This window comes from Tympanuchus pallidicinctus, unplaced genomic scaffold (genome assembly GCF_026119805.1).
Source record: "Tympanuchus pallidicinctus isolate F22 unplaced genomic scaffold, pur_lepc_1.0 scaffold28, whole genome shotgun sequence".
In the NCBI taxonomy this organism is placed as follows: Eukaryota; Metazoa; Chordata; class Aves; order Galliformes; family Phasianidae; genus Tympanuchus; species Tympanuchus pallidicinctus.
Window position 1 is genome coordinate 3,606,115 of NW_026294745.1, and position 25,751 is coordinate 3,631,865.

The 25,751-nt window shown below is 38.2% G+C and overlaps 1 protein-coding gene and 1 long non-coding RNA gene across 5 annotated transcripts in view; one reads left to right on the forward strand and one right to left on the reverse strand.

The window, feature by feature from the left end:
• The first annotated feature begins 1,462 nt into the window (after positions 1–1,462).
• Positions 1,463–25,751, forward strand: part of GLT1D1 (glycosyltransferase 1 domain containing 1) — a 41,470-nt gene continuing 17,181 nt past the window's right edge. The window contains exons 1-8 of one of the 3 annotated variants that reach the window (XM_052690823.1): positions 1,463–1,841; positions 8,052–8,200; positions 10,162–10,267; positions 14,080–14,131; positions 19,447–19,497; positions 20,180–20,216; positions 20,513–20,569; positions 25,228–25,323. In XM_052690823.1, coding sequence (XP_052546783.1) covers positions 1,774–1,841; positions 8,052–8,200; positions 10,162–10,267; positions 14,080–14,131; positions 19,447–19,497; positions 20,180–20,216; positions 20,513–20,569; positions 25,228–25,323 — 616 coding nt within the window. In that variant the 5' untranslated portion in view covers positions 1,463–1,773. The other 2 variants (XM_052690824.1, XM_052690822.1) reach the window with 2 other exon arrangements.
• Positions 8,138–25,751, reverse strand: part of LOC128084598 (uncharacterized) — a 30,090-nt gene continuing 12,476 nt past the window's right edge. Inside the window, exons 1-3 of one of the 2 annotated variants that reach the window (XR_008208621.1) lie at positions 17,061–19,586; positions 10,143–10,274; positions 8,138–8,235 (exon numbers count right to left, since the gene is read on the reverse strand). This is a non-coding gene — a long non-coding RNA (uncharacterized LOC128084598). Of the gene's footprint in view, positions 8,236–10,142; positions 10,275–17,060; positions 19,587–25,751 lie in introns of those variants that run through there. The other variant, XR_008208622.1, reaches the window with a different exon arrangement.

The following is a 25,751-nucleotide window of genomic DNA, read 5'->3' on the forward strand; positions in this document are numbered from 1 at the left end:
TGTGATGTACTACAGGTCTGCTGGACATGCTGACAGCAAGGCAGCAATGACTTTTAAAGCAGAGATGGCTGGTGCTTGGGTGGTAGGTGCTTTCAGATGCCCAGATGTGCATTGTGTAGGCCACTTACATCAAAACAAACTTCAAGGCTAGAATGCTGAGTAGGTTGACAAAAATCCTTTAAATTTCCATGAAGTCAAAAATGCTTTCTGAAACAGTAATGAAAACAGCTTGATCTTGCCTACCCTTAAATTAGCATTTATGCTATTTTCAGCAATTATGCAAGTCTTGGTGCTCTTAACTTCCAAGTAGAAACTATTTTTCTTTTCCTTAAGTCTGCATGAAGATGAAGATGGTCTGAACAGGATGTTGTGCTGAATAATTTCCAAATGAGCCTCACGAGTGCAGGCTGTTGAGCATGGCTCTGCAGCATGAAGATGTGTTAGCAAAACCCAAGCCTCCTCATCAAAATGCTCACAATTTGCCAGAGTACACTCCAAAAAGTGGTACATCTTTTTCCCTTCTAAAACCCCTCAATTCCTGAATACCTGTCATTCTCAGATACCCACAGAAAGCATCTAAAGAACTATTATTTTTAAATTAGGAAGTTTAGGAACCTTTCTCTTTAAGTGGTGTATTTTTGTCTCCTTATCTGACAGGGAGACTTGAAGAGTAGTTGAAAGCAAAATAAACAGGCACTGCGGTTTGCAGACCTAGATTTCTCTATCTCCTACAGCCTTGAGGTAACCTGCATCATTGTGGCCCTGTGGTAAATTACATCAGGGAAGCAGTCCAGGTTATAAACATGCAAGCAAAAAAAGTGCGCTTCCTCTTAGATCAAGCCTTCTTTCTATCTCCTTCACAGTGCCAAACTCCTTGTATGTGCTGTCAGTGTATTTACAAAATACAGAATCCAGTCTGAGGCCATGGGTATCTGCACTCTGGCTTTTATCAGTCTCTGAAGAGGATTCCACAGTGTTACTGGCTGCTCACTTTGTTTCTGGTTGCTGGGGCTTGTCTTGAGTGCTTGCTTGGGATGTGGTTTTCCTGGTCCTGAGCTCTTTCTTTGCCCCTTTCCTGAAGGTATTTGAGATCAGGTTGATTGGAGTCTGATTTAGTGCCCAGCTGTGCAGCACTGCCCACAGCAGGGGGTTGGAACAGGTGGTCTTTGAGGTTCCTTCCAGCACAAACCATCCCAGGGTTCCCTGGAGGCAAAGATGATTCGAGGGCTGGAGTGCTTCTCTGAAGAAAAACTGAGAAAGATGGGGTTATTTAAGTAGGAGAAGGCACTGGGGGAGACCTTACAGTCGCCTGGTATTTGAAGGATGACCACAGGAAAGAAGGGGAGAGATTCTCTTGGGGTGCATACTGACAAGACAAGGGGTAAATTTTAAATTAAAAATCGGGGGTTTAAGGGAGAAATTCCTCACTCAGAAGGTGGTGAGGCTGTGGATGCCCCGTCCCTAGTAGGCGCTCACGGCCAGGCTGTTTGGACTGCCTGCTGTAGCCGAGGCTGCTATTGTCCTTGGATTTTGCCCTTCCTGATAATCAGCGTGCTCTCTGACCTAGGGGGCCCTGCAGACAGAGGGGCTCCTCCATCACCGCACGCAGAGCCCGCTGCAATTGGGGCAGGGCCGGTGCAGGTCTGCGCCCGCAGCGCTAAGCGGATTCCGCGAGGCCGCGCCCGTGCCGGCGGCAGGTGAGGAGGCTCGCGGACGGGCGGGCGTCGACCGCGGCACGGCCCCTCGCTGCGGAGGGAGGAAGGAAAAACCGCCATGAGGCTGCTCCTGCTGGCGTGCCTCCGAACGCACACCGGCAACGCGACCACGGCGGCCAGGATACAGTAAGTGCACGCAGCTCGGCGCGAGGGAGGAGATCGGGTCCCCTCCGCCGCATCGCGGTCCGCGCTCGCAGGAGCGAGCAGGCCGCCATTCGCTGCCCGCTGCGGCGCACGGCGGCGGCGTGGCTCACCTCAGCCGCGCGAATGGCTGCGGCCCCGCCGAGCTGCCGCACACCGGAGGTAGCCGGCTGGCAGCGGGCGCCGCGAGGGCTGGCTGCTGTTTCGCAACACGAGAGGGCCGAGGGGAGAAGTCCCCCGCCGAACAGGTAAATGAACGAAGAAATAATATGGCTGCGTTCAGCACAGGGCAGGTCACGTTGTAGGGGAATCCGAGCTCTCAAAGGTGCCCTCGTTATCTTAGTGCTGGAGCGTTCTGCCGCTGTTTCGGTCAGTGGTGGTGGGTTTCCCAACGGTTGCTGGTTTGGAAGTGCCCACCATCAGCTGCAAGGTCAGTGTGAGGTGCAGCAGCAGCTGTGGAGTCTGAAACAAGAGCCCGTGCAGCCATCCTAGTGAAGCACGTGGATCCTCTAAGGGCCTAAAATACATTAATAACTCGATATTCTTCATCAGGTTAGATACTAGGCATACATTCTTCTTAGAAAGAGCAATCAGCACTGGTACGAGCTGCACAGGGAAGTGGTGGGGTCACTGTCCCTGGAGGTGGTTCATAACTGTGCAAACATGGCACTGATGGATGTCAATGGGCATGGCTAGGCTGGGCTGGGTGAGCAGTGCGTCTTTTCCTACCTCAGTGATTCAATGATTCACTTTAATCTTTTCCTCACACTGGATGAAACAAAGCTGGTTATTCTTGGGGAAGTCTATGCGCGTTCTTCCTCCTGAAGATTATTTCTTCTACTTTTACAAATCACATATTCGTTTACTTTCGCCTTCCACTTCGCATTTAGACTGTGGAGCGGTTCAGAGGTAAGCCAGTGGAAAGCTGGGTCTGCCTTATTTCTAGTTAAACTGAGCATAAGTAAGCAAATCAAACAAACGTCCACATATTATTCCAAATTTTCTTTTCAGTAAACTGATATTAATTATGACCACATCTATATGTTGCACCAAGATGCAGTGGCTTAGTAAGGTACCTTTGTCAGAGTGGCAGTAACCAGCAATTTTGGTTAGTCATCCCCAGCTGTGTGTGACTCCTGTGTGGCCTGAGCTAATGTGCAAGAAAGTGTAGGTTTGCTGAGATAGAACAGCTCAGCTGGCAGATGGTTTAATGTACTACCATCTTAGTGCAACCATTTGCAGCTGTGTAAGCGCAACTGCAGTATCTGTGCAGAGTACCCCAACTTGCTTCAGCATCCTAGTGCTCACAGTCGTGCCTTGCACAAAATGGATGCTGCTTACTCGTAGACCTTCAGACAGAAAGTTAAGTTGTGAAGGAAAGGCTAATTTGATTCATTTTCAAGATGAAGATAGATGAAGATTTCTAACAGAAGTAGTCTTTGAGAATCAGTAGCTTATGTTCAGTTGCTATCTTATCACTCGACGTAAATTTTGTTTATAGTAGAAATATAAAGGAGCCCATTTAAGAAATGAAATCTAATTGGGAAAAGGAGTAAGGAGTACCAGCTATCAATTAAATCTCCCTGACTAAAAGGCTGCTAAATGACAGCTACCAGCAGAATCATAGAGTCACGAAGACTGGAAAAGACCTCTGAGGTCATCCAGTACCAACATTTAGTACAGCATCTAAACCAATAAAACCATCTTACTCAGATACTTTTATTTAACATGGGTTTTATTAAAACTTTGTGCCTTTTAAAAGTATCAACGTGTATGGCTAAATGCTTGGGTGTGTTGCTTCCCTCTCTAATTTGCCATACTTGAAGTCAGGTTCATATGGATAACATTTGTGTATTAACTTGTACCCTGCAGAGAATGTATATTCAAATTAATATTTAGCTTTGGTTGTGTCTGTCTGCATGCTTCTGAATTTATTTGTTCAATCTTCCTTTTTTTTTTTTTTTTTTTTTCCTCTTTCATATTGAACTGTGCCCGACTTTCAGTTGAGTATACATGAAACAATGATGTTGCCTCCGGGTTGGACACTTGCCAGCATAGATTAATTTTATGGCTTAATATCACTGGGGATACTATGTTTATGTTATTACAGCTATTTTCATAAATAATATATTCATTTCCTGAGTTTAAACTAGCTGGTGACAAAGATACCGGAATCTAATTTGGCCAGAAGTCAGTTCACTAAAACAAGTGGTATGATAGAGGTGCTGTGAGCTTTATTTGTATTGGTCTGCGTAATTTTTAATCACTTTGAAAAATCTGAGCAGCGGATAGAGAATAAAGGCAAAGCAAAAGCCATTGGTTGGGCTGCTGTTCTTCTGCCCTAGCGGCATTATGTCCATGAATGTTTCCTGTGGCTGGACCCATTTATAAGGCAGGATTAAACCCTGCACAGTTATTTTGGCCTTCCAGAGGACTTCAGGGCTGAAGCAGTATCAGTCTCATTTTTATTTCTGTTCTTACTCACAGTAAATTTTATTCATGCTTCCTTCCAGCCAGCATGAATTGTCTGCATTGTTCAAAGGAGAAGCTAGAGTGAGAAGTAAAATAAAGAATATTAAAAAAACGGTACAACAACAACAAAAGAGTACAATTTACAAAGGAAACTGAAAAGACCAAGTGGGGTTTCAACTCTTGTAATTCGACCAGTTTCAGTGGCAATTGTGAGTATTCGACTGTAGCCAAGTCTCAGAAAGTCGCTCTGCTGACTTAATAAGCTTTGGATCACGCTGTATAGATTTAACAATAGTTCATGCGTAGCTGCTTTACAGAGTGGGCAGCCTAGGGGAAGTGGTAATTAATATTTTTGGATGATCCCTATTTTGTGCTGTGAGTAATTCCATTCAAGTATCAGAACATAAATGTTCCTGAGAAGGAGATGGAAGAAAAGAAAACAGGTTTGAAAACCGCAGTATCTTATGAGCAAGCACACTTCTAACTTGTTTGTAAATTAGCTCCAGCCGTGCTGTTTGGAGCTGCAGAAGAGTTTCTGAGACCCTGAATTGAAGTTACAATGCAGGGTTAGGAGGCTTTCTGAGCCAGGATAAGAAGGGAGAAATAGTGATCGATAATATAGGAAAGAAAAAATGAGATGTTGTAAAGCATCACCTGGTATTTTGTAGGTGTGGTAGAAAAAACTGTTTCTCTGTAGTTTTTAACAAAGTGAAAAGTGCGTCAGATCATCGAGATGGCAACTTTCAGCAATATCCCTCTGCACACTGTATAGATCCAGAGCACTTACACGTGTAAGTGTCTGTTATATGTCTCTTGATTTCCAAGGAGAGTAATAAAATAAAATCCAGGTGGCTTCTCTTAGTACAAAAATTGATGAGGCTGGGAAATGTTTAAGTGGTGTTTAGATGTAAATAAAGATCACAGGGTAAGATGTGACTATTACAATCTGCTCTAAGAAATTCTCTTCCAAGCTTACTGTGTGTCTGAGATGTTCCCAGATGGGATACTTTCTAGCAAAACACCCAAGGTTGGATTCTGGCAGCCAAACTCCTATTTAGAAATATCCTTCTCCCCACGTAGGACTGTTGGTGTCTGTGTAGTAGAGGAAGGTATGACAAAGCAGGGCAAAATCCGTATCCATGCAGTAGTTATTGGGAGTTAAGGTGATTGGAAATCTATTTGCTGCGTTCAGAATTGTGATAGAGCGAAAGTGTAGCCTTGGAATTTGACATTTTCAGTCTGGCTTTAGATTCACAGAGAGGAGGAGTTCACTTTTATTTTTCATGTAGACATTATTTGTTTATGAGACGGTGAAATAATGTGAATACGCAGTTCTAGGAGGAGAAAAGATAGGGGTGGTGATCCTCTAATGTCTTGGCTTTGTTCAGGGACATCTGTGACTTCATAGGCAGACCAGCCTTCCAAAAAAATTTCCTGCAATATCTTTTCAGCACCCTCTTATCGTGTTCCATGATAACAGAATGTGTGTGAAAATCGCAGTCTGCTATTTTTTTTTTGCTTATAGAGATGAAAAGTCATCTTTAAAAAAATAAATAAATAAATAAATAAAAAAATAAAAAAAAAATAGCACTGTAAATTTCAGTACTCAAACACCACCCTGTAACTCTGCATATGTTTCCATATATGCATAATTTGGAGCTTATGACTAATCATATTGAACTCAGTGGTATGTTTATGGGATGAAGGTCTCTTAATGTCTGGGAATTCAAATTATTCTGGGGATGATTACATAATTTTTCCTTCTTAAGCCACATGCAAATTTCTTACGTACTCCTGAGTCATTTTGTGTAGGAAAAAAAAACACCAAAAAGCAATAGAGACAATCCACAATCTGTGAGCCTTGGAGCACATGAGGGAGTCCCCCTCTGCTCACAGCACAAGCAGCTGTCTGTCATTCAGTTGCGTGGTTTGGAGATGTGGAGAAAAGTCTCGTTCCTGGTAGGTGACCAAAAAAAAAGATTTAGATCACAATTTTCAGCAGAGTTTCTAGATTCCTGATGTCCTGAGAGGGTTATTCTCAAATTAATTGTACTACGCAGACATACTGCTTGCATGTGATAGCGATTTATGTAATTGGAACACCGATGGGGGAAAGCACCTTTTACACTATTTAATGAGCAGCTGTGAACTTCGGGATTGCGTGCACCAGCATCCCAGCTACTTGCCCCAGAGATTTTCCTTCCACAGCTGTGAGGCTTGGGTGTTGTTATTGAGATACAAATGGAGAGCCTCTTTCAGATGGCAAGCAGTGCTTGGTGGGAGTTCAGGGGGGCAATGGAAGTGAATGATTGCTCGAGAGTGCAAATGAAGAGCTTTGGTCTTGTTGCTTTTTGTTATTTATTAGTGCTAGTTGCAATTCCTTGGTCTATTTTAAATGGTGAAATTAAAAGCAAAAGGAGTTTCTTTTTAGAGTGAAGAAGAAATACAGTACCATATGTTGTGCTGATGGAGCTCTGTGTGATATAGTGCTAATTCATTCCTTTTGAGACCTCATGATATTATACAACATTTTTAGCACTGATTTCTGCTATAATGACTAACTTCTGCGGGACAGAAAATATCTTCCCTTCCTTGGGAGGATATGAAGTGATCGAGAAAGGAAACAGCCAACATCATCCAAGGAGCTATTGAGTTAGCAAGATTTTAGTGCCAGAACAATTACTGTTCTGTGAGGAAAAAATCAGCTGGAACTATACGTAATACATAACAAACATCCTTGTGGTATTTAGTAATACTGAAAACATAAGCGTTATTTGTTTGAAGCGATGTTATCTCTATGTCAGCTGATGCAGTGTGCCAGTTCCTATCAAAACACGGATTTTACTCCTGTTTTTTGGCTGATGGCACTGGAAACTGATAAGTGGATGTGGTTTCTGTGGGAGGAATTATGAGGCGAGTGTATTTAAGGAAAGTCTGAGACAAAGCTTGTGGAAATGCTGAAAGCAGAGCTCCCTGCAATCCATCAGCAGTATTTGAATCAATTTTTTAATAGGAGGAGCTGCTGTAAATGAAGATGAATGGGTAAGCTGGCACCAAGATAGGTGGTTTGTGGTGAGAATTTTTGTAATTGAGACTTTTTTCTAAAGACTGTGAAAGTTTCCGTGTAATTACTTTGGTGTCTTTTTTTAACTTCAATTATCCTGTGACTGTTTTACAAATGGGATAAACCTGTGCAGGAGACGAGCCCACAATCAAACAGAGAAGGAAAACAGTTTTAACTTTCCAGTTTTATTTATGCCTTCATTTTTTGTTCCTGCAAACAGGAACAGGTATTCTTAATAGCATTATTTAGCTGGACGTATTTGTTGGGGCCTTTCTCCAGAATGAGGGTCTGAGGTTATCCGAGACCAAGACTCTCACTCTCTATTCAAATGTAATCTTTTTAGCAAATTGAGCAGATAATGACACAGGAGAGGTGCTGGTCCAGAGTTCACATCCACTGATTCCCCAAGCATTGATAGTCTTGGGCCTTAAAGTAGGTGTGTGTGGGCTACTATGTATGGCTGTGTGCACAGTGGTGAAGACCTTTTCCAGGAAAACGCCTTGCTTTAGCTTCATGGTCACCTGAACAAAATTATTATAAAGAAAATTAATATAGGAACAAAAACTAAGGGAAAACATTATGTAATTGAATGCCTGCAACATTCATTTTATTTATTTATTTATTTTCTTTCTCTTGCTCTATCTGTTCTTATAACGAAGGAGTCATCTGCATGATGCAGGTCACATCTGCATTCTCAAAGATGCTTCCAGGTGTGAAAGTCTGACTGAAATAGCGAATCTAACCTCTCCAGATCAATTTGATGCAGCCCTGGCCATTCATCTTTATAAAGGAGGCAGACATCTGCAAGGTAATTCTCTTCCTCTTTTGCATTAGAAGTACCTCCTAAAATGTATTGAAAAAGAAGAAAATAAGTGCAAACTGTTACAAAAGACAATACATGCATAAACCCACACATAACTTATTGTCTTTATCCACTTCAACAAGTATTCAGAAACACTGAAAGTCTTTCTCTGTGGGAGATCTAAATAAATGTACTTCTAAAGCACATAATGCATTTTACAATTAAGTACTTAAACTACATTAAGATAAGAGCATCATATTAGCATTAAGATAGTTTAAACAAAGGTGCTTTTCCAGAGGACAGCAGCTTGGCTAAGTGTAGCTCAGGTCAAACTCAAAAAAAGCAGAGGCTAATCTGATTTTTCTGTTGAAAAATGAGTCTGAGTTTTTTGGGGACGTGAAATAACTTGCAGTTGTGGTTTATGCCAGCTAAATTCTAGGAGGCGGAATGTTATCTGACAAATAATAAGATGTTCTGTAGTAACTGGCCATGTAGAACGAAATTTTAGTCTGTCATTAATGATACACTTGAAGCACCAGCTTCAAAATTACAGACACTGTCACCTACTGAAATTGCAAGTGTGTATCCATTTTTGAGATCACATTCCCATTGTCCAAACCTATTCACGTGGACAAAGGTACATCATTTGATAGTTTCATCAAATCTCAGTGTAAGTTGCGTGGTTCTTGGTTTCAGACTTAGCAGTCCCCAGGCAATTCATGCTGGTGAGCTTTTGGAAAGCCTGCATTATTATGTCTAGTGTTCTCGTGTATCTTTTGTTATAGTAGAGCTCTGATTTCAGTAGGGATCCGAGAATACAAATACGAAAATAATGCTGTGTGATGATCTCTGCTGCCTTATGTACTGGGGCTTCTCTTGCTGGAGTGCCATTTGCTTAGAATTTAAAACCATGTTAGGCATGTAGTAATTAGCCACCTCAGGTTGTTACCTGTTAGCTTAATGTGGTGGAAACTGACCACTTAATTGTTTTCAGTGCTGAAACAATCAACAGTAAACATTATTGACTGCAGCCTTCATGAGTTTAAGGAGAGAACATTTTTGGTATCTTGTCAGTCACTAAAAAGAACCTGGCACCAGGAAAGCAAATGCTATTAGAAAGGAATCTTAAATTGCTATTGGCTTTTGTATTTTCACCATCTTTGGCCTTGTCTGTGTGAGGCTTACTGCTGTTAGCAGAGAAGTGCTCACTATCATGTGGTCATGGCTTGTATCAAATATTAATTTATTGTGATGCCATGTATCAAAACTAGGCTTTTACCACTGTGGGTCATCTGTGCTTTTACTCATGCTTTAAAACTTGTGTGTTGATAAGATCTTGTGCACAGTCACCATGCGCCCTTCTGCTCTTGTTGTTCTGAGCTCTGGGCATCCTACAGCACCTTCCAGAACTTGGGTATCACAAAAGGTGTTGGAGCAACCACTTATAAACACAGATCTACTTTTTTGGATGGAATTAAGCAAAATGGTGGTTTTGGTGAAGTTTCACATATGCTGCCTTATTTAGTTGGGTGACTTTCTGATGGTATGGCTCCATGTACCAATTTAGCAGCTATAACACTGGCCACCCAAACCATTATACTGGAATGCTTGGGAGGGCAGGGATTGATTGGCTGAGGCTAGATACTTAGAACAAACACAGCTTTGAGGCACTGTATCTTATGAAAATGTGAATACCATTTGAAATATACATGCTGTTTGGTGGGCTGCCAAATGTAGAAAGTAATTGATTGTATTATTAAGTGTGGACAAAGCCAAAGAAAGTCTCATAGCTACAAAACAGGCTGACATGCTGTTATTGGATGTTTCTTGTCAGTGCCAAAACCATAAAAAATAAGTTTCTGCACATTTCAATTTCAAAGCCTTTTGCTTAAATATGTGATATGGTATTGTCAATATATCTTTTTCACTCTTAATGCCCTTTTCTCACCTTGGTCATTGTTTTGCAGGTAGCAGAATTCCTTTTGGAATCATCTTTGGAGGAACAGATATAAATGAAGACATCAGAAGTGAAGAGAAACGTCGGGTAATGGGAGCAGTGCTAGGAGAAGCCAGGTAAAATCTGTGGAAGGTTTGTGACAGGAAATTACATGTCTTAAAGGCAGATTTTGTAGGAACTGTTCCATAAATATTTGGAGTTTCTGGGAGATATGTAAGCCAATGGACAAAGGATAAGCAACTTGACATCACTGTGAGCTCAATCTAGTTCTTACGATTTTGTAATACAGTTTCTTTATAGAAATATAGTCCGTATGCACTGTTTTCTTTTTATGTTTCCTCTGTTCGTTGTATTTGTCCACATAAGAGTTGGCAGAAGTAGTGGTAAAGCTTGGCATCTTTGGCTGCAACTTTCCAAAATGACTCAAATCACATTAAAAGTAATGAATTTTGTGCTTTTGTGTACCAGTCCTGTGCTATCTCTACTGAATCATAACTGTTTTCTAGAACAGTATAACTATGCATGTGATGAGGGTATAAAATTCTAAGGCAGGTACAAATGAGATGAATAGTAGCAAGAATACTTAACTTGTGACTTGGCAGCATATCTACTTCATAGGTAGGCATTATAAAGACAGTCTTTGATGTTTAGTGTAACTGTGGATTGTAGAAGCTTGGCTGTGGTTTATTTACTCTGTTTGTTTGGGGTACAAATGTTGCATGCAGTCACATTATAAAGTCTTACTAAAACCATTTTAGACATTTTATATTTTCAGAGATTAATTCTATCTACACACACAGATAAAAATGCTCCTCAGTTTGAGAAGCAGACAACTAAAAATAACTGGTGTTTATCTGGTTGCATCCCAGAGTCAAACTTGCTTTCAGAGGCCTTGCGCTTGATGTGCTGACAGCGTGCGCAGCTGACTGAAGTATAGAGAGCTTTTGTTCTTTTTTCCTGCTAATGTGATCCTTTTTCTAACTGCATAAAGAAAGAAGCAAAGACAGAAAAAAATCTTTACACAAATTCTCTCTGCTTTTTTGGCGAATTGTGAAGCGAGTATTTTCAGGGGGTTTTAAAGTCTGGAGAAATTCCAGTGTTGTGTCAGTGGAGTCATCAAATGTGGTTAAGAACTGATCAGAAATCAGTGAAAACAATAGAAAACCAGAGGGGATTTTACAACATTTCTCATTATTTCAACATCCCTCTGAAAAAAAACTTCTGCTTGGTCCAAAAGTCAGTTGATTTTAACTGTATTTGATCATAGCCATAGTGAGGCTATAGTCCTTTCTTGTGTTTGAATCCAAAGTAAAATGGATGTAATGTTTCAAATAGGGCAAAAAATTAAATAGATGGCCTAAGTCTTATTAAGACACACACTGTTGTCTCCTCATGTGCAGTCCAACTAATTGCTTACTGATGACAGGATGACTTTACCTGCATTCCTGTCCTACATCAGTTCTTTCCTGTAGCTGCGTCCCAGGCTTCTGTGTGCCAGGGCTGCTTTCAGAGCAGCTCTAACTCACTAGCTGCTGTAAAATTAGACCTTTTCATCTGGATTAGTTTTCTACTGCTTTAACTTGAAAAGTCAACAAAGATGTTATTTTAGTGGCACTAATCTGCTGCAGCAGGTCACTCAGCTGTATGGAGTGTGGAGGAACATACCACAGTATGTTCTCGCTACTATTAGCTAACTTACCTCTGGCATTGCTATGCTGTTCTGTCTGCAGTGACTTGAGAAATGTGGTAGGTAAACAGATTTCAAAGACAGTGCTTAATGATGCTCATTGGAAAATCAGTAGGGTACGTTCTTATGTCTTAATGGGACTTGCAGTTGAAAATCACCTTATGGCCTCATTTAAAACAAAATATTTATACTTTTTTGTTGTCCTATGATTAAAAAGTATTGTATTAACAGTTTTTAAGAAAGAGAAGAAAGTCATTTAATGTGTTGGTTACAATGAGAACATTAGATTTCAGCACTGGAAATTGGAAAAATATCTCAAAAGAGAATGTGTGAGTGTCCATTCTGATCCAGTTCTGTGTTTTAAGCATGATCTGTCACCAGTGTAGCTCATGCAGCTTATACAAAACCATACTGAACCAATTTTTGTGCTGTTTTTAATGGTAATTAATTTAGATACTTGAGGTGTAGTTTTGGATTTCCTCTGATGTTTCAAAATGCATTAGTGCATGCTCTATGCAATTCATAACTCCGCTGCAGTAAAAGTAATTCAGTTTTCTAGAAGTTACACTCAATGGATCTCTTCCCCAATATTATCACTGGTATTATTCATTGCATAGTTATTAAAAGAAAAATTGATTTTTTTTCTTTATTGATTGCAGGGTTCTAAGCAAAAAGCACAATGAATTGTAGATTACTTGTCCAGTACAATATACACCACGTTCCATAAAACAAAGTATTGAGCATTCTCTGGCTTTATAATGAGTGTTTTGTTTTTAATCAAATTCCTCTAAATGGTGGCTGTACTCCTTTAGGGTATTTAAATCTATTGAATAGTATTTTGTAGACTTGGGAGCAACAGTTTTTTCTGCTTGTTAACATGATGTATTGAAAGTATAATTGCAAAAACTAGAAAGGAAACAGATGCATCTTGAGAAAACAAGCATTCGCAAAGGCCTCAATAACCGTAGAGCTGTCGTGTTTTATATGTAGAATGCATTGTAAAACTATAAAGCACACACTACAAAACAAATGTATGGGAGTAAGTCTGCTCACAACAAACAAAACAGGAGTTATAACTCAGCATTTATGTGACTTCTAATGAGTGCCCTCGAATTGTAGCATAACATCTCCAGTGGAAAAGCACTGTTTTGGCTGGGACTTAGCAGTGTGCTGCACCTCTTGCATTTGTGATACTACAGAGATATCTCAGAATGGAAATGTTGCATTAATACCACGAAATAGAAACATGAGTCTTAAGTTTTTTATTTGATAACTTATGATTTATATTCAATGTTTTTAAAAGTGATGAAAAAAAATTATTTAGTAAAAGAGACAAATTATGTCCGATATGAATGAGCCATTCAAACCTATGTATTCTACAGGACTGATAGACTTCAGGAATGAACCATCTGTGGTTCCAGTTAAGACTGAAGCTCCATTTAAGAACAGTCAAAGCATGTTTGTATTTAATGACATCTAAAAAGTTGCCTTAAAGTTCAGGATGAACAAAGATTCTTTATTAAATCTGACTCCATAAAAGTATCTCATATGACTTCTGGGTATTACATCAAGCTCCCAGTTAGAGTTACTTGTTTCTTTGGTAAGTTTAGATATCAGACTTCTGTGGTTGAAATCTCTGTGTAATGAGATGCCTAAAAAGGAGGACTGTAGATATCAATGCTGCTTTTAAATGGTTTCTGAAATAACTCTTCTGTTGTGTGGGATGGAAGTGTGCTGAATTTTTCTCTAAGGCACACAAGTAAGTGTCAGGATGAGCCCTGGTAAGCAGACATAAGGCAAAAGTGTAAGTAGGCTCGGGAGCAGTTTTCTTCTCTCTCCCAGGTGAAAAAATCCTACCCATGAAGTTGTTCAGGTACACCCTTGTTTGCTTATTCATGTTGATTTGTGTAGATTGCAGCTGCATGTATTAATCCAGATAAACTACAGGGTGTTCCCATTTTTTTCCCGTATTTTAAGAAAATCATCACTTTAACTCCATGGGAGCTCTAAATTGTAAATTCACTTAAAGCCTGAAGAAAGACCATTTGTTTTACCAATGTTTTCTGGTTAAGTAAAAATAGAAAGCCTACTTTCTGTTTCTCCATCTATCATTATTTTTATAAGCTTCCATTCTTCTTATATATATATATCTTTTTTTTTTTTTTTCTGAAATACTTCTGTGTTTGTTATGTTCAAACACTTTAAGCAGCAGATCCCAGCTATTTTTGTCCATTTCACTAGGTTTGCCGTGGCTTTCACGACGAAAATGAAGGAACTGGCAGCAGCAGCGTGGGTATGTTCATGTGGTGATGGTGATGGTTATCGTATTAGTAACTACTCAGTCTCCTAAAATGTCTCATAAAAATTGCTAGAGAATTGTAATCATCTTTATATTCTTTAATGCTGTTTGTTTGGTCTTTTTTCTTTATAGAGAAAGCATTTCATATTTATGGGCTTTGACAGATCAAAGAGATCTGGGATTTAAATGCTGTTCAGTATTTGAAAAGCGCTTCTCTGTAACAGTTGAAATTAATCATTATTGCTATTATTGGATTCCTCCTGATGCTATGTGCATGTATCGTTTCTTTTCGCATCATTTGATAAACTTTGTGACGTTGACAAAATTGCACTAAGCTTACAGTAAGAATTTGGAAGAATAACGTGAGAACATTCATCAACACTGGAAATAGAATGAACTTCTGTAGGTGAATTGCAAATTTAAAACTGAAGTTATGCTAAAGCCCATTATTGGTGTGCATTATTGGTGTGCATTATTGGTGTGCAGTATTGGTGTGCAGTATTATTGGTGTGCAATAATACAGCACTATTGACCAGGCCTTGTGGGATACAGGGCACGCAAATGGCACTTTTCTAAAAGCACTTTTTAAAAGTCATCTCTGCTTCTGAAAACTGAATAAACACAGCTAAATGAAATATGGAAAAATACTGAATAGAATTATTTTCATCCAACATCATAGTGTTCAAACACATTTGGCAGTGCATTTGAAAGATGATTTTGCCAGCAAAGTGCTGGCAGTAATAATGCAAAACAAAATTCTTCTAATAAGTTAGCTAACTATCAAATTTCAGTTTGGCAGAAAAAAGGATATTCTACAGAATGTTTTCCTAGTAGCGAACGTATTATCCATGTGGAATAAATTTTCTTATGGTGAATTTAATTTAAAGGTAGGTATTGCATTCATGGAGAGAATCATCAGTACATGTAGAAAAATATAAAAGACCTCTCAAATACAGTTTTGTTGATAACCTCATATTTCAGCTGCCATGCTATTTTATTAGAAAAGGTGTTTAGCAAAAATCCCCTTATCTAGTAAATGTGTGATGTACTTCATATTAATTGTAATGAATCCTGGATTGGTAGGGAGCTATGAAAACTCATCTGTTTCCATATCTGATTGTTGCTATCAATCATATTTTCCAAGGGCCCAGAAACTCCCTGCAAGATTGCGACTTCCATACGCTAAATCCCTATCTTCTACTGCTGAAAGTAACTGATGGCTTTGCTGTTGAGTTCAGTGAGCTCTTAGGGTTAATTTTTCAGTCTCTCAGCAAATATTAATCTCAGGTCTTTGCAACTGGATAGTTTAATTCATTCCACGGGCTGTTTAAATAATGTTTAAGTGCTACATAAGATGAGTGCAGTGGCCTCTTGCACTTCTTTGTGAGGTGAGCATGCTTGCTTTGATAATGTGCTGTGTATGCAGTAAAAGTGTCAGCTCAGACAGTCTTTAGCAGGAAAAACTCAAGTGATTTCTCCAGGACTTAGCTAATTTGACTGATATGATTGAGTTTCTTAATACGTTTGTAGGTTGTTGTTTTTTTTTTTGTTCTTGAAATATAAGACCAAAGGGGCAGGAATTTAAGTTTTAGGGAGAATAAAGAATAAAGAAAAAAACATACAATTTTTAGGAGAGTAAAAATAGTATTTTAATTTCATAGAATCATAGAATGGCTTGGGTTGGAAGGAGCCTTTAAGATCATCTAGTTCCAGCCCCCTGCTATCGGCAGGGACACCTCCCTGTGTCCCTCATCTCTTCATTCTCCCTCAGCTAGTCTTTCATTTAGCCTTTGAGATAGTGTGATAATTAGGTAATTTTAAATGCATAGGTCACTCTGAAAGCAAATCTTTCTGCTTATTTCCATGGAAACTGCAGCAGGTACAAAGAGCACAATAACACTATTTGATAGAGCAAATTCTCAGCTACAAAACACTGTTTTTTTGACACAGTCACACCACAATTAGCTGTGCATGTTTGCCAATGATAAACACTCCTAACAATCTGCATGGCCATCTGGGTTGTGGCTTGTCTTTCATGTCACTGTTGCCAGCTGCTGAAAAGCAGCACCCAGTGCCTCACTGTGCTCACATCCACTGTTTGGTCTCCATAAATGTTCAGCAATTATCAGCAAACGTCAATGGGTGCAACTTCTTCTATGTGAAGGGCTCAGTTATATGCCTTTGCTTCATATGCACTTCAATGTCAGACACCATTCTTTCAGTCTTCCTCTCTGCTGCCATTTGTCACGTGGCAACAAACTGTAATGGAATATTGGTGGGAGGGTTCAGCCTCTGTTGCCATACCATCAGCATCTGCCTCTGACATTGTGGGCTAACATAACAAAATAAGAGGCATTACTTTTGGAGCTGACCTTTCATTTTTCTTCTTGTTTTTTGAAAATAACTTTTGTAACAACTGAAACCCAGTGGTTAAAAACATATGGACTAACACTAATTAGGGTTCTCTTCATCTGTTAGTTTGTTTCCATGCATTCATTATTTGCCCATATACCATGACCACGGTCTTAGAACTTCTGAGTGCTCTTTATTTCGTAGGTACCGTTATACCTGCTGGATTGCAATTCTAACTCATTCATTCAGTGCAATTATTTGTAGTATCTGATGCTGCTGTTGGAAAATAGGTTGGGTCAACCCTATCACCTTCATGTAGGTGAGTTGATGGCAGACTGCCAGTGGAGAAAATAGAGACAGATCCTGGAAGTAGGCAGTGCTGGTTTCTGAAGATCAGGGTAAGGCAATGAGGAGCTGTCAGACATCTTAGTACAAGTGCTTTTGGGTAGCATGAGGCAGCACTGCCTCATTAGCCCAGATGTTGGGGTTTTTTTGGCATACTTATTAGTTTTCCACCAATAAGGGACAACTGGGATAAAATGAGCAGGTCAGGACTGCCCTATTAACTCACCTTATCTTGTGAAATATCAGTAAGAAACACATTTTTATTTCCTATAGTTGAACCAGTGATGAGAAATTCTTAGGTTGCCTTGTATGGAGTCAGGAATTGGACTTGATCCTCATATCTGTATCTTCGTATAAAGGGTGAGAGCAAGTGTCATACATTTTCTTTCAAACACTGAAAAGCATAAATACAGCTTTCCATAACATAGCTCACAGAATATTACCACTCTTTACATATTAATTCACCCTAATGTGATATACATTATTCCTATAATGTGTGCTTTATTAATTAGCCAATAATTCACATTACAAACATGTAAGCAATACCACTGAGCACGAGGCCTGTATCTTCCATCAACTTCTTTCCTATTACATTGGATAAATTATCCTTAATTATGAATTGCATAATACAGCTTCTGTAATAATCTGTATTCTAAGTAAGTGTGAAATACTTTCAAACATCTTGTGCTTATGGTCAGTGTTTTATGTCAATAGTGTAAAATTGGTACCTAAGAATTACCTAAGCCAGTTTTATTGGTATTCAATTTCATTTTTCTACTCTCCCTACTACCATTTGAAATAAAGAGTATAACATAAAATTGATCTATAACATGTGAATATATCTGTACTCTGTGTTACACAATTTCTACTCTTTTCTTCTTGATGATCCCAGCCTTGGCAGGAATGTATTTAGTTACTGCATAGTCATTAAGGGTCTTGCAGAGCATGAAACCAAATAATTAATTAATTTCCGCTTATTTTTGAAATGTAACAGTTTTAGAGAAGTAAAAAACTTATCTTTAAGCCCCAAAGTCTGAGGCAGGATTATGCAGTATGTCAGCTATAGAGACAAGGCTGGCTTAATCTGCCCCCTGCCCCATCTACCTTCTTTCCACTTTTTCTTTTGTTGCTTCTTAACTCCTAGCTCTGAATTTCAGCTCTTCCACTTGTCCAAAAAATTAATTGTCCTTCAGCTTGCAGTGCTGTCTCCATCATTAGCAAGGTTTTTTTTGGATTGAAAAATCCAATTTAATTTAAAATGGTACTTATTCACAGTTAAAAAAAAAAAATAATAATAATAAAAAGCCAAGAAGTATTAAGTAATGAAACAACATATGAAACCATCTTCTTTATTTTTTAAATTGTTGGATCACAAAAGTTCATTTGTCTTTTGAAAGATGTCCTCAGTCTTCTACTGTAACATAAACAGCATTACATTTTTCCCACTTCATTTATTACTGGACCTGCTTGCTCACGTTGTTTTTGTGATGTGGCTGATTCACTCTGGATTCTCTGATTCTCTGGAACTGTCCTCTTCCCATCTGTGAGCTGCTTGTTGATGACTATTCACTTCTTCCTGACCCCTTTTCTGTCCATTTCTTTTACTATTTTTCTTTCTCCAGTACATCTTTAATAACTAAAATAGACTGTTATGACCAAGCAGTGAACTGTAGGGGCAGTCATGTAGAAATTCTGAATTAAAAAATCCTCACAAAATGCCTTCAAGTGGAAGAATAAAAAAAGTCGCCACTACTTTGACTTATTTCCTGAGTGGACTGGTTCAGGAATTTGTTGCTTTAGTAGTTTGTTTCTGCATTAATTTTTGTTTTTTCTTCCTACCCTGAAGTCATCCTTCGGATGTGATTTCACAGTGCTGAGGTTGGAGTGGAGATGGGAGAGGAGAAGGGAAAACTAATGTGCAGAGTGATGTGATCCAGCAGCGTCGTGCTCTACCTCATGTAACTGTACCTGCATTATGCCACCACACTGAGACAAGTCTGCATAGCAGTTCTTAGCTTGAGGAGTTCAGCAGTGCATCATCTGTGTTGGCCATTTCCCACTGTTCAAAAGCAGGGTGGTTGGAGGGGCAATATGGGACTCTTTTTCCCATTAGCACCTTAAAAAGAGGCACAATAGTCAGATCCTCTGTGACTCACTGAGTCAGTCTGTTGGGGGGACTGTGCTTCTCTCCATGGTGAAATGGTAGCAAAGAGCATTTAGCCCTAAGTCAGCAAAGACTGATGTTCTAGCAAAGGTTGTTTTGGGACTCCGAGATGGTACACTAAGCAATAGTGTCATTAGAACTGCTTGAAAGAATGTGATTTCAAACTGAAACTTGCAAGGTAATATTGAGCAAATTTGTTGGAGAATGAGTGAGTTGAGCAATTCCCTACCTTACTCCTAAGGCAACCAGTGCTTTTAAAAGAAGTAGGAATTGTCTGAACGCAGACTGTTTACAATTGAACTCAAAGAAACTGTGCTTTTTTTGCTGGAGGGGAAGAGTGCATTCGGTTGTTAGTTTTTGTTCTGTTTTGTTGTCCTTTTCGAAAGATCCCGAGAACATTTCTTTTTTTGTTGTTTTTTGGTTTTTTTTTTTTTTTTTTTTTTTAAAGAAAGTTTCATATTCCACAAGTTCATGGTTGGAGTTACAGAAAGGCAATGAAGTAAGAACTAGTTTGTTTAATAATATGCTAAATTACTAGTGTACTCACTCTTCAGGAGAAACGTTGGAAGTGTTGCAATTACCACTTTTACTATATCTATTTTAAAATAATTTCATGTGCAATTCTTATTTGGGAATAACTGCAGTAACCACTCCTGGCCCATGTTCCTGTATAGACAAGTCTTACGTATATTTGGCAGCAGCCTTTGAAAAGGTTAGTGGTAAGAAGGGCTGGATTCATGCTTGATGTGTTTTAAACTTCTATTACGGATAGATGTGTCTGTGGTTCTAAAACTAGCTGTGCTTTTTATTTGAAAACCAGTGTTTTTGAGAGCTAGGGCTGTTCTGTAATTGAACATATTTTCTTTTTCTGTGCCATTTATCAAGTTAATGATTATGAGAAAGTACACAGAGCTAAACTAAAAAAACGTGCTTCTACTGACCTGGTAATCATGTTAATTACAAAACTGATCCCTTTACACTGTAAATTTTTGTTGTAAATGTAATTTAAAGTTTTGATTTTGTTGGCTTTTAGTCTTATTAAAATATTACTTTCTAATGATCTGTCTTGTGAAAAGAAAATCACCCTGATGAGCATATTGTTATACTTGATTTTTTTGTAAAGACTGAGCAGATCTTTTATGATGAACTATAAATCACTTTTCTTCTCCTTCTCTTTGAAGCCAGATGCTAGCCAGAAAATATATGTCCAATATCAAGGTGAGTGTTTTGAAATATTTACTAATGCATTCAATTTATTTAGTTAATATATTTAGTACCTCTATGTTTATGTATCTATCTTCTTTTCTCTGGAAATGTTTTGCTGAAATGGGTCTTGGTTTGAAATGCTGACTCCTCTGAAGTCGAACTCTTTGCCATTGCCTGTATTGTTGTGTATGAAATGAGGTGTGCTTGAGAGGAATATGTTAATATGTTTTCTTATAGCAAGACCTTAAGAGGCATGGTTCAGCCATCCAAGAAACAAACATGTCATATTTCTCTTTTCTTCAACACAGGAATCAGGACTACTCCCATTGAAACATTTGACTGGTGTAGATTTCTACAAAATGCAGGTATAGCTCACTTTTTTTTCTGTATTCACCATATTTATTTTAAATAGGCATAATTCTGGAATTTTAGAATGTGAAGGCTAACTGATCATGTAATAAAATAGTTTAATGATATGAAAGTCACTAGATTCAGGTAGAACATCAATCAGTAAATGCCTTCAGATTGTAAGTTTGCCCAGTTCTGAATTACACCAAAAAGTAAACTATTCCTGGTATGGGTCAATATCCCCTAGAAGATTAGTTAAGACTATAGCACCAATACCTGCCCGTGCTGTATAATGGAAAGTGAGGATGTCCTTTTTAGAAGAGCAGCTGAGGTGAGGAACTGGTAAAGAAGGGAAATTCGTATTGATTTTTAATTATTTGGTTTTGATGTACAGTTCGTCTCTATTTTCACTAATATGATGACATGTAGGGCTGATGGCCTAATTTTAAATCACCTGATCTTGGCAATACTATAATTAAATACTTTAATACAGCTATCTTTCCCCAAAAGAATTTGTGTGCATTTTACAGCAGTGAAAACATTTCAGTAGTCATCAATTTGACCTCTCATAGTACAACTGTTCCCTCTGTTACTAATGAATCCTCATGATTCAATTGCTTTATCATATAAGTAAATGTATACCATTATGTGAGACTGGTGTCTAATTTTAAGTTGAGCACTATGAGGTTATTTTGTTTTAGTAAATCATGGCACACAAGCACAGTGCCACCAAGATTAATAGTTTTCTGAAGTGAAATGATTTGTCTCTTGCTAGCCCAGCCCAAGCACTGAGTGGACCGTCAACGAACTTATGATTAAAAGAACAGTCAACAGACAGGGGAGGAGGAAGCTCCCCTAAGGTGCATATCATCTAATATATCAGAGAGAGCTTCTGCCTAGTTTGTACTAATACAAAAATGCAAAATAATTTGTAAAGTATATGAAAAGCAAACAATAATATAACTCAGCATCTGTGCTTGTTAAATTATAACTTGAACACTGGCATCAGATTATTCAGTGTTTGTTGCTTGCTTATTTGTTTTAATGACTGTTTCAACTCATCAGTCTTGTCTCTGCTTCCAGTGCTAGTGGCACACTAAAATTTCCACTTAATGTTGCACATGGAGGCATATTTTTGGCTATACCCTTACACTTACTGCAGACCAATTAGGAGTTTCATTTGAATTGCTTTTCTAGGGATTTGGAATTTCGAGGTGTTTAAAATGTTTAAAATTCTTCTAATGTGGAGCAATCAGTACAAAACTGTATTGCCATCAAAGCACAAAAATTGTGGAATTAGGATTTTTTTCATAGTCTCGGCAGCAGATTTGAGAGTGATATTTGAATGGTGTTGGTGTGCAAGCTGCGCTGTTTGCAGGGGCTGCTGTTAAAATATTTATTGGTAAAATATGCAACAAAAGATTTTAAAAGACAGTTTGCAGTCTAGTTGCAGTGTTTGTCTTAGTGTATGAGAGACTGCAAACAACAGTAGCCAAACCAAAAAGCCAAGGCAAGTAGAAATTTCAACACAGACTTCAACAAGACAATCATTTCAGTTTATTTAGTAACTCAATACTTTCTCAGGGAACTACTGCAGCGTGGGTCAGGCTGGAGGTCAGACTACATGCTCAAAATATTTTTGTCTGTCCTTATAATCTGGAAATCTTTTACCTCATAATTGGTTCTGAATTAAGATGCTTGTCTTTGGAGAGACAATGAAAGTTCAAGTTTTTGCTGAAAGGTAGATCACAGAAAATGACAGCCTAAGTACATGCAGAAATGGAGTCTGATCTCTAACAACTTAGCTCAAGGATGGGATATAGCTACTTAAGATCACAGGCAGGCTTGATGTCCTCATACCTTGATGAAAGGCTCCTTTTGATCTCTGTGGAATGTGGTTGAAGCTGTAAACCCTAATAAACACTCTTGTAAACACTTAGAAGTCATGTGATTAGAAGCAGATAACTAACAAAGTCTATACTAATGAGCCCAACAGATGTGTTGAAAACACGGTACAAAAGTAAGGAGACAACTTTTGAATAAGAAAAATACTTTAATTGTCTGTATTTGAGCAGGTGGTGAGGTCCTCTTAGGACTGTGAGGAGTCAGGAGTTAGATTCAGTGATATTGTATGATTCTAAAATATGTCACTTAAGATACAATGTTCTCAATTGCATTTTTACCCCTCAGCAAGTTAGTGCTTGATATTATTAGGCCTGCAGCATTACAATAAGATTAAAGATTTGCAGGTTTTTTGTTTGTTTTTTTTTTTTTACCATACATCTATGATTTCTACATGTTTTCCTGATAGCACCTAGAGGCATGGAGTTAAATGAATCTGCTCCTTCAGAATCAATTTAGATAACATCTCTACTTATTCTTTACTTTCTTAGAAAAGTGATGTCCTTACTCATGCTTCAGAAGTGATTCTAGTTTCTGCTGTCTGTTTGCCTGTATTCATCTTTTGTTTTGCTGGCATCTAAGGAAAGATTTTTTTTTAAGTGCCAAATGCCAACTGTTATAGTATATCTTATTACTAAAGTTACTATTTTTCCTAAAAGCAGTTGATGTGACAAAGATGCACAGTTTCAGATAAGGAGCAAACCAGGAGCCAATGAAATCATAAATAATAAACTCCCTTGCATTATCAAGATATTTTCCACTGGATAATTTTAATATAATTCATTCTCTCATTCTGTCTCATAACTGAATACCTCCAGTTAATTGTGCCACATTGGTGTATTTCCATTTTAGAAGGGAGTCAAAAAGGATTGTTGTATCTTATTACAGATTAAGCAGCCTATCTGGGAAAGGCAGAATGATAGCAAAATCTCAGATACTCAGTATCTTGTTTAAGCTCAAGTAAAAAAGAAAAAACTTCTTTTGAATACTTTTTTTCACCCAGCTGATCACTGTAGTTAGTAAAGGCAGCTGTTGCAGTTATTTTATTTCCCTTATTAGAGTTCTTATGAGGACAAAACATACTTAAATGATTGCTTTCTTGTACAAATAGTTATATTTTTTCCTCACACTAGGCTGGCATAGCTTGAGAAAACAACATGTGGGAGAAAAAACTGATGCAGGCATCATCTTGACATGTAAATCCAATAATTTTCAGTGAATGAGGAAAAAGCAACAAGGTGCTACTTAAGCTTGATTTTAAGCAGACAGTGAATGAGTAAAGTCTACAGTACTAAACAGTGGCTGTGATGTGCTGGTAATATAGTCTTCTCAGGAATGTCTTTATATTCCTAAGTGGATTGAGTTGGTGAATGTCTGCCTGTAAAAATGAATTAGGTGATGAGAAAGAGCTACAGCATTCAATAAAGTAAAACTACAGCGGACTCTCACTTCACTAAATCGAATAGCAGAGGCAAATCCTTGCTCAAATAGCTCTTACTGGACAGCCTTTAACAGACTGTGCAGGATCCAATCTCAGGGTGGTGTGTCTACAGTCTGCGATTTGAGAAGAAACATTCCACAGTAGAGAAGGAGGTCATGGTAAAGTTGCACAAAGTGAATAATCTGCCTGTTTATTCAAAATAATAGTGGTCAAATAAGTGGGCTATTTCCTTTATTAGATATTACGTTAAGTAATTTCACTAGTTAAATAATTAAACTGATAGTCATTAGATTCTCAAGAGAAGTATCTTTAAGTGCCATGGGACTCAAATGTAAAAATCCAAATTTGAAAGCAATTGGTGTCAGCAGTCTCAGTTTTGCTGACAAGTTCTAGTTGTTTGTTTTGTTGAGTTTGTCATGAATTGAGATCAGTGCTGCATGTCTTGAAAACAAACAGTATTAATGGACCATTGCACCAGAATGGCTTTTTCAGTCCAAATGTTTGTGTATATTATAAATTACAAATTATTTCTTGGTCCAATAACCAGTAAAATATTACTTACCTTGTCTGCTGCAGCCACTCTTGACAGCTCAAGCTGCTAAAGTTAAATGGAACTGACTCAATAATGAGCCCTGCGACAGGGAGCATACAAAAATCCCTGAACTGGATTTTAATTTTAAAAGCAATAGCAGTTGATTATTCACCATACTTCTGACTTTTTCCCCCAGTAGACAGAGTTTTGATGCAAGGCTCACATGAATCCCAGCGCTTGACATGAGGAAAGATATTCAAGAACGTTTTTTTCTTTTTGTGGGTTATTGCTGTAGATTTTCATGAGGGATTTTTTGATGCTAAACACCAACAGGTTGAGATATTTTCCAGACTTATTTTATATTTGTATTTCTTAACAACAGTGTTAAAATAAATGCATTGTGACAATTGAACTTCTGGTTAAATACACTCTGGCACTGCTAGCATGTTAGGGCTAGATAACTATTGACCTTTACCTGATCTTTCATAGCAACCTGTGTCTGCCCAGGCCTTACAATATTCTTGAAACAGGTGTTGAATTGTTATATGGATGCCAAGTTACTCCTTTCATGGGTAGAAAAAAAATGAGAAACACATTTCTTGTATAATGGCCAAAGCTGATTTCTGGTGTTGAAAAATCTGATCACCAGTTTTTTTAATTCATCCAAAGCCTATCCTTTTGCTGTCCCTGGAACTGGACTCACATGCATTGTAGAATGATATGCATGATTATGTTCTCCACTGCACTGATTTAATTTTCTTTTATCTCCATTCAGATTGTTTTTAAATGTTTTGTTACAGACATTCCTGCAGATACAGAAGATTTACATATATTTCTCCTTATATGCGGACTTAGAAGAGTCAAAGACCCTCTGTATTTAGTAGATGTATTCTCAGGTAGGTACCTTGCTTGGTTCCCAGAATTAGATGCATTAATTTAATGTTTATGAGCTGTTTCATTCATGCCCAGCATTTCATAATATAACTATATCTAAAGAATGCTCATGTAACCACTGATCAGTTGAATGCATTGTTTCTGTACTGTGTCTTTTTCAGCCTGCTGGGAATAACAGAGTGTTAAAATCAAAGCATTATTTGATGCTTTTACTTCTTAGGAAGACTGTTTTGCTGCCACAATATAGATTAATGGAAGACAGAAGAAGGGTCTGTCTACTTCAAAATAACTTTATCTTACTGTCCTGTGGATGTTACACTGATCTGATGTGTATTAAGTAATATTATAGATGTTACAAGCAAATCTTATCCCCCATTGTTATAAAGTTCTCTTGTATTCATGTAGATGAATGTTTTTTCATATTCTCAGC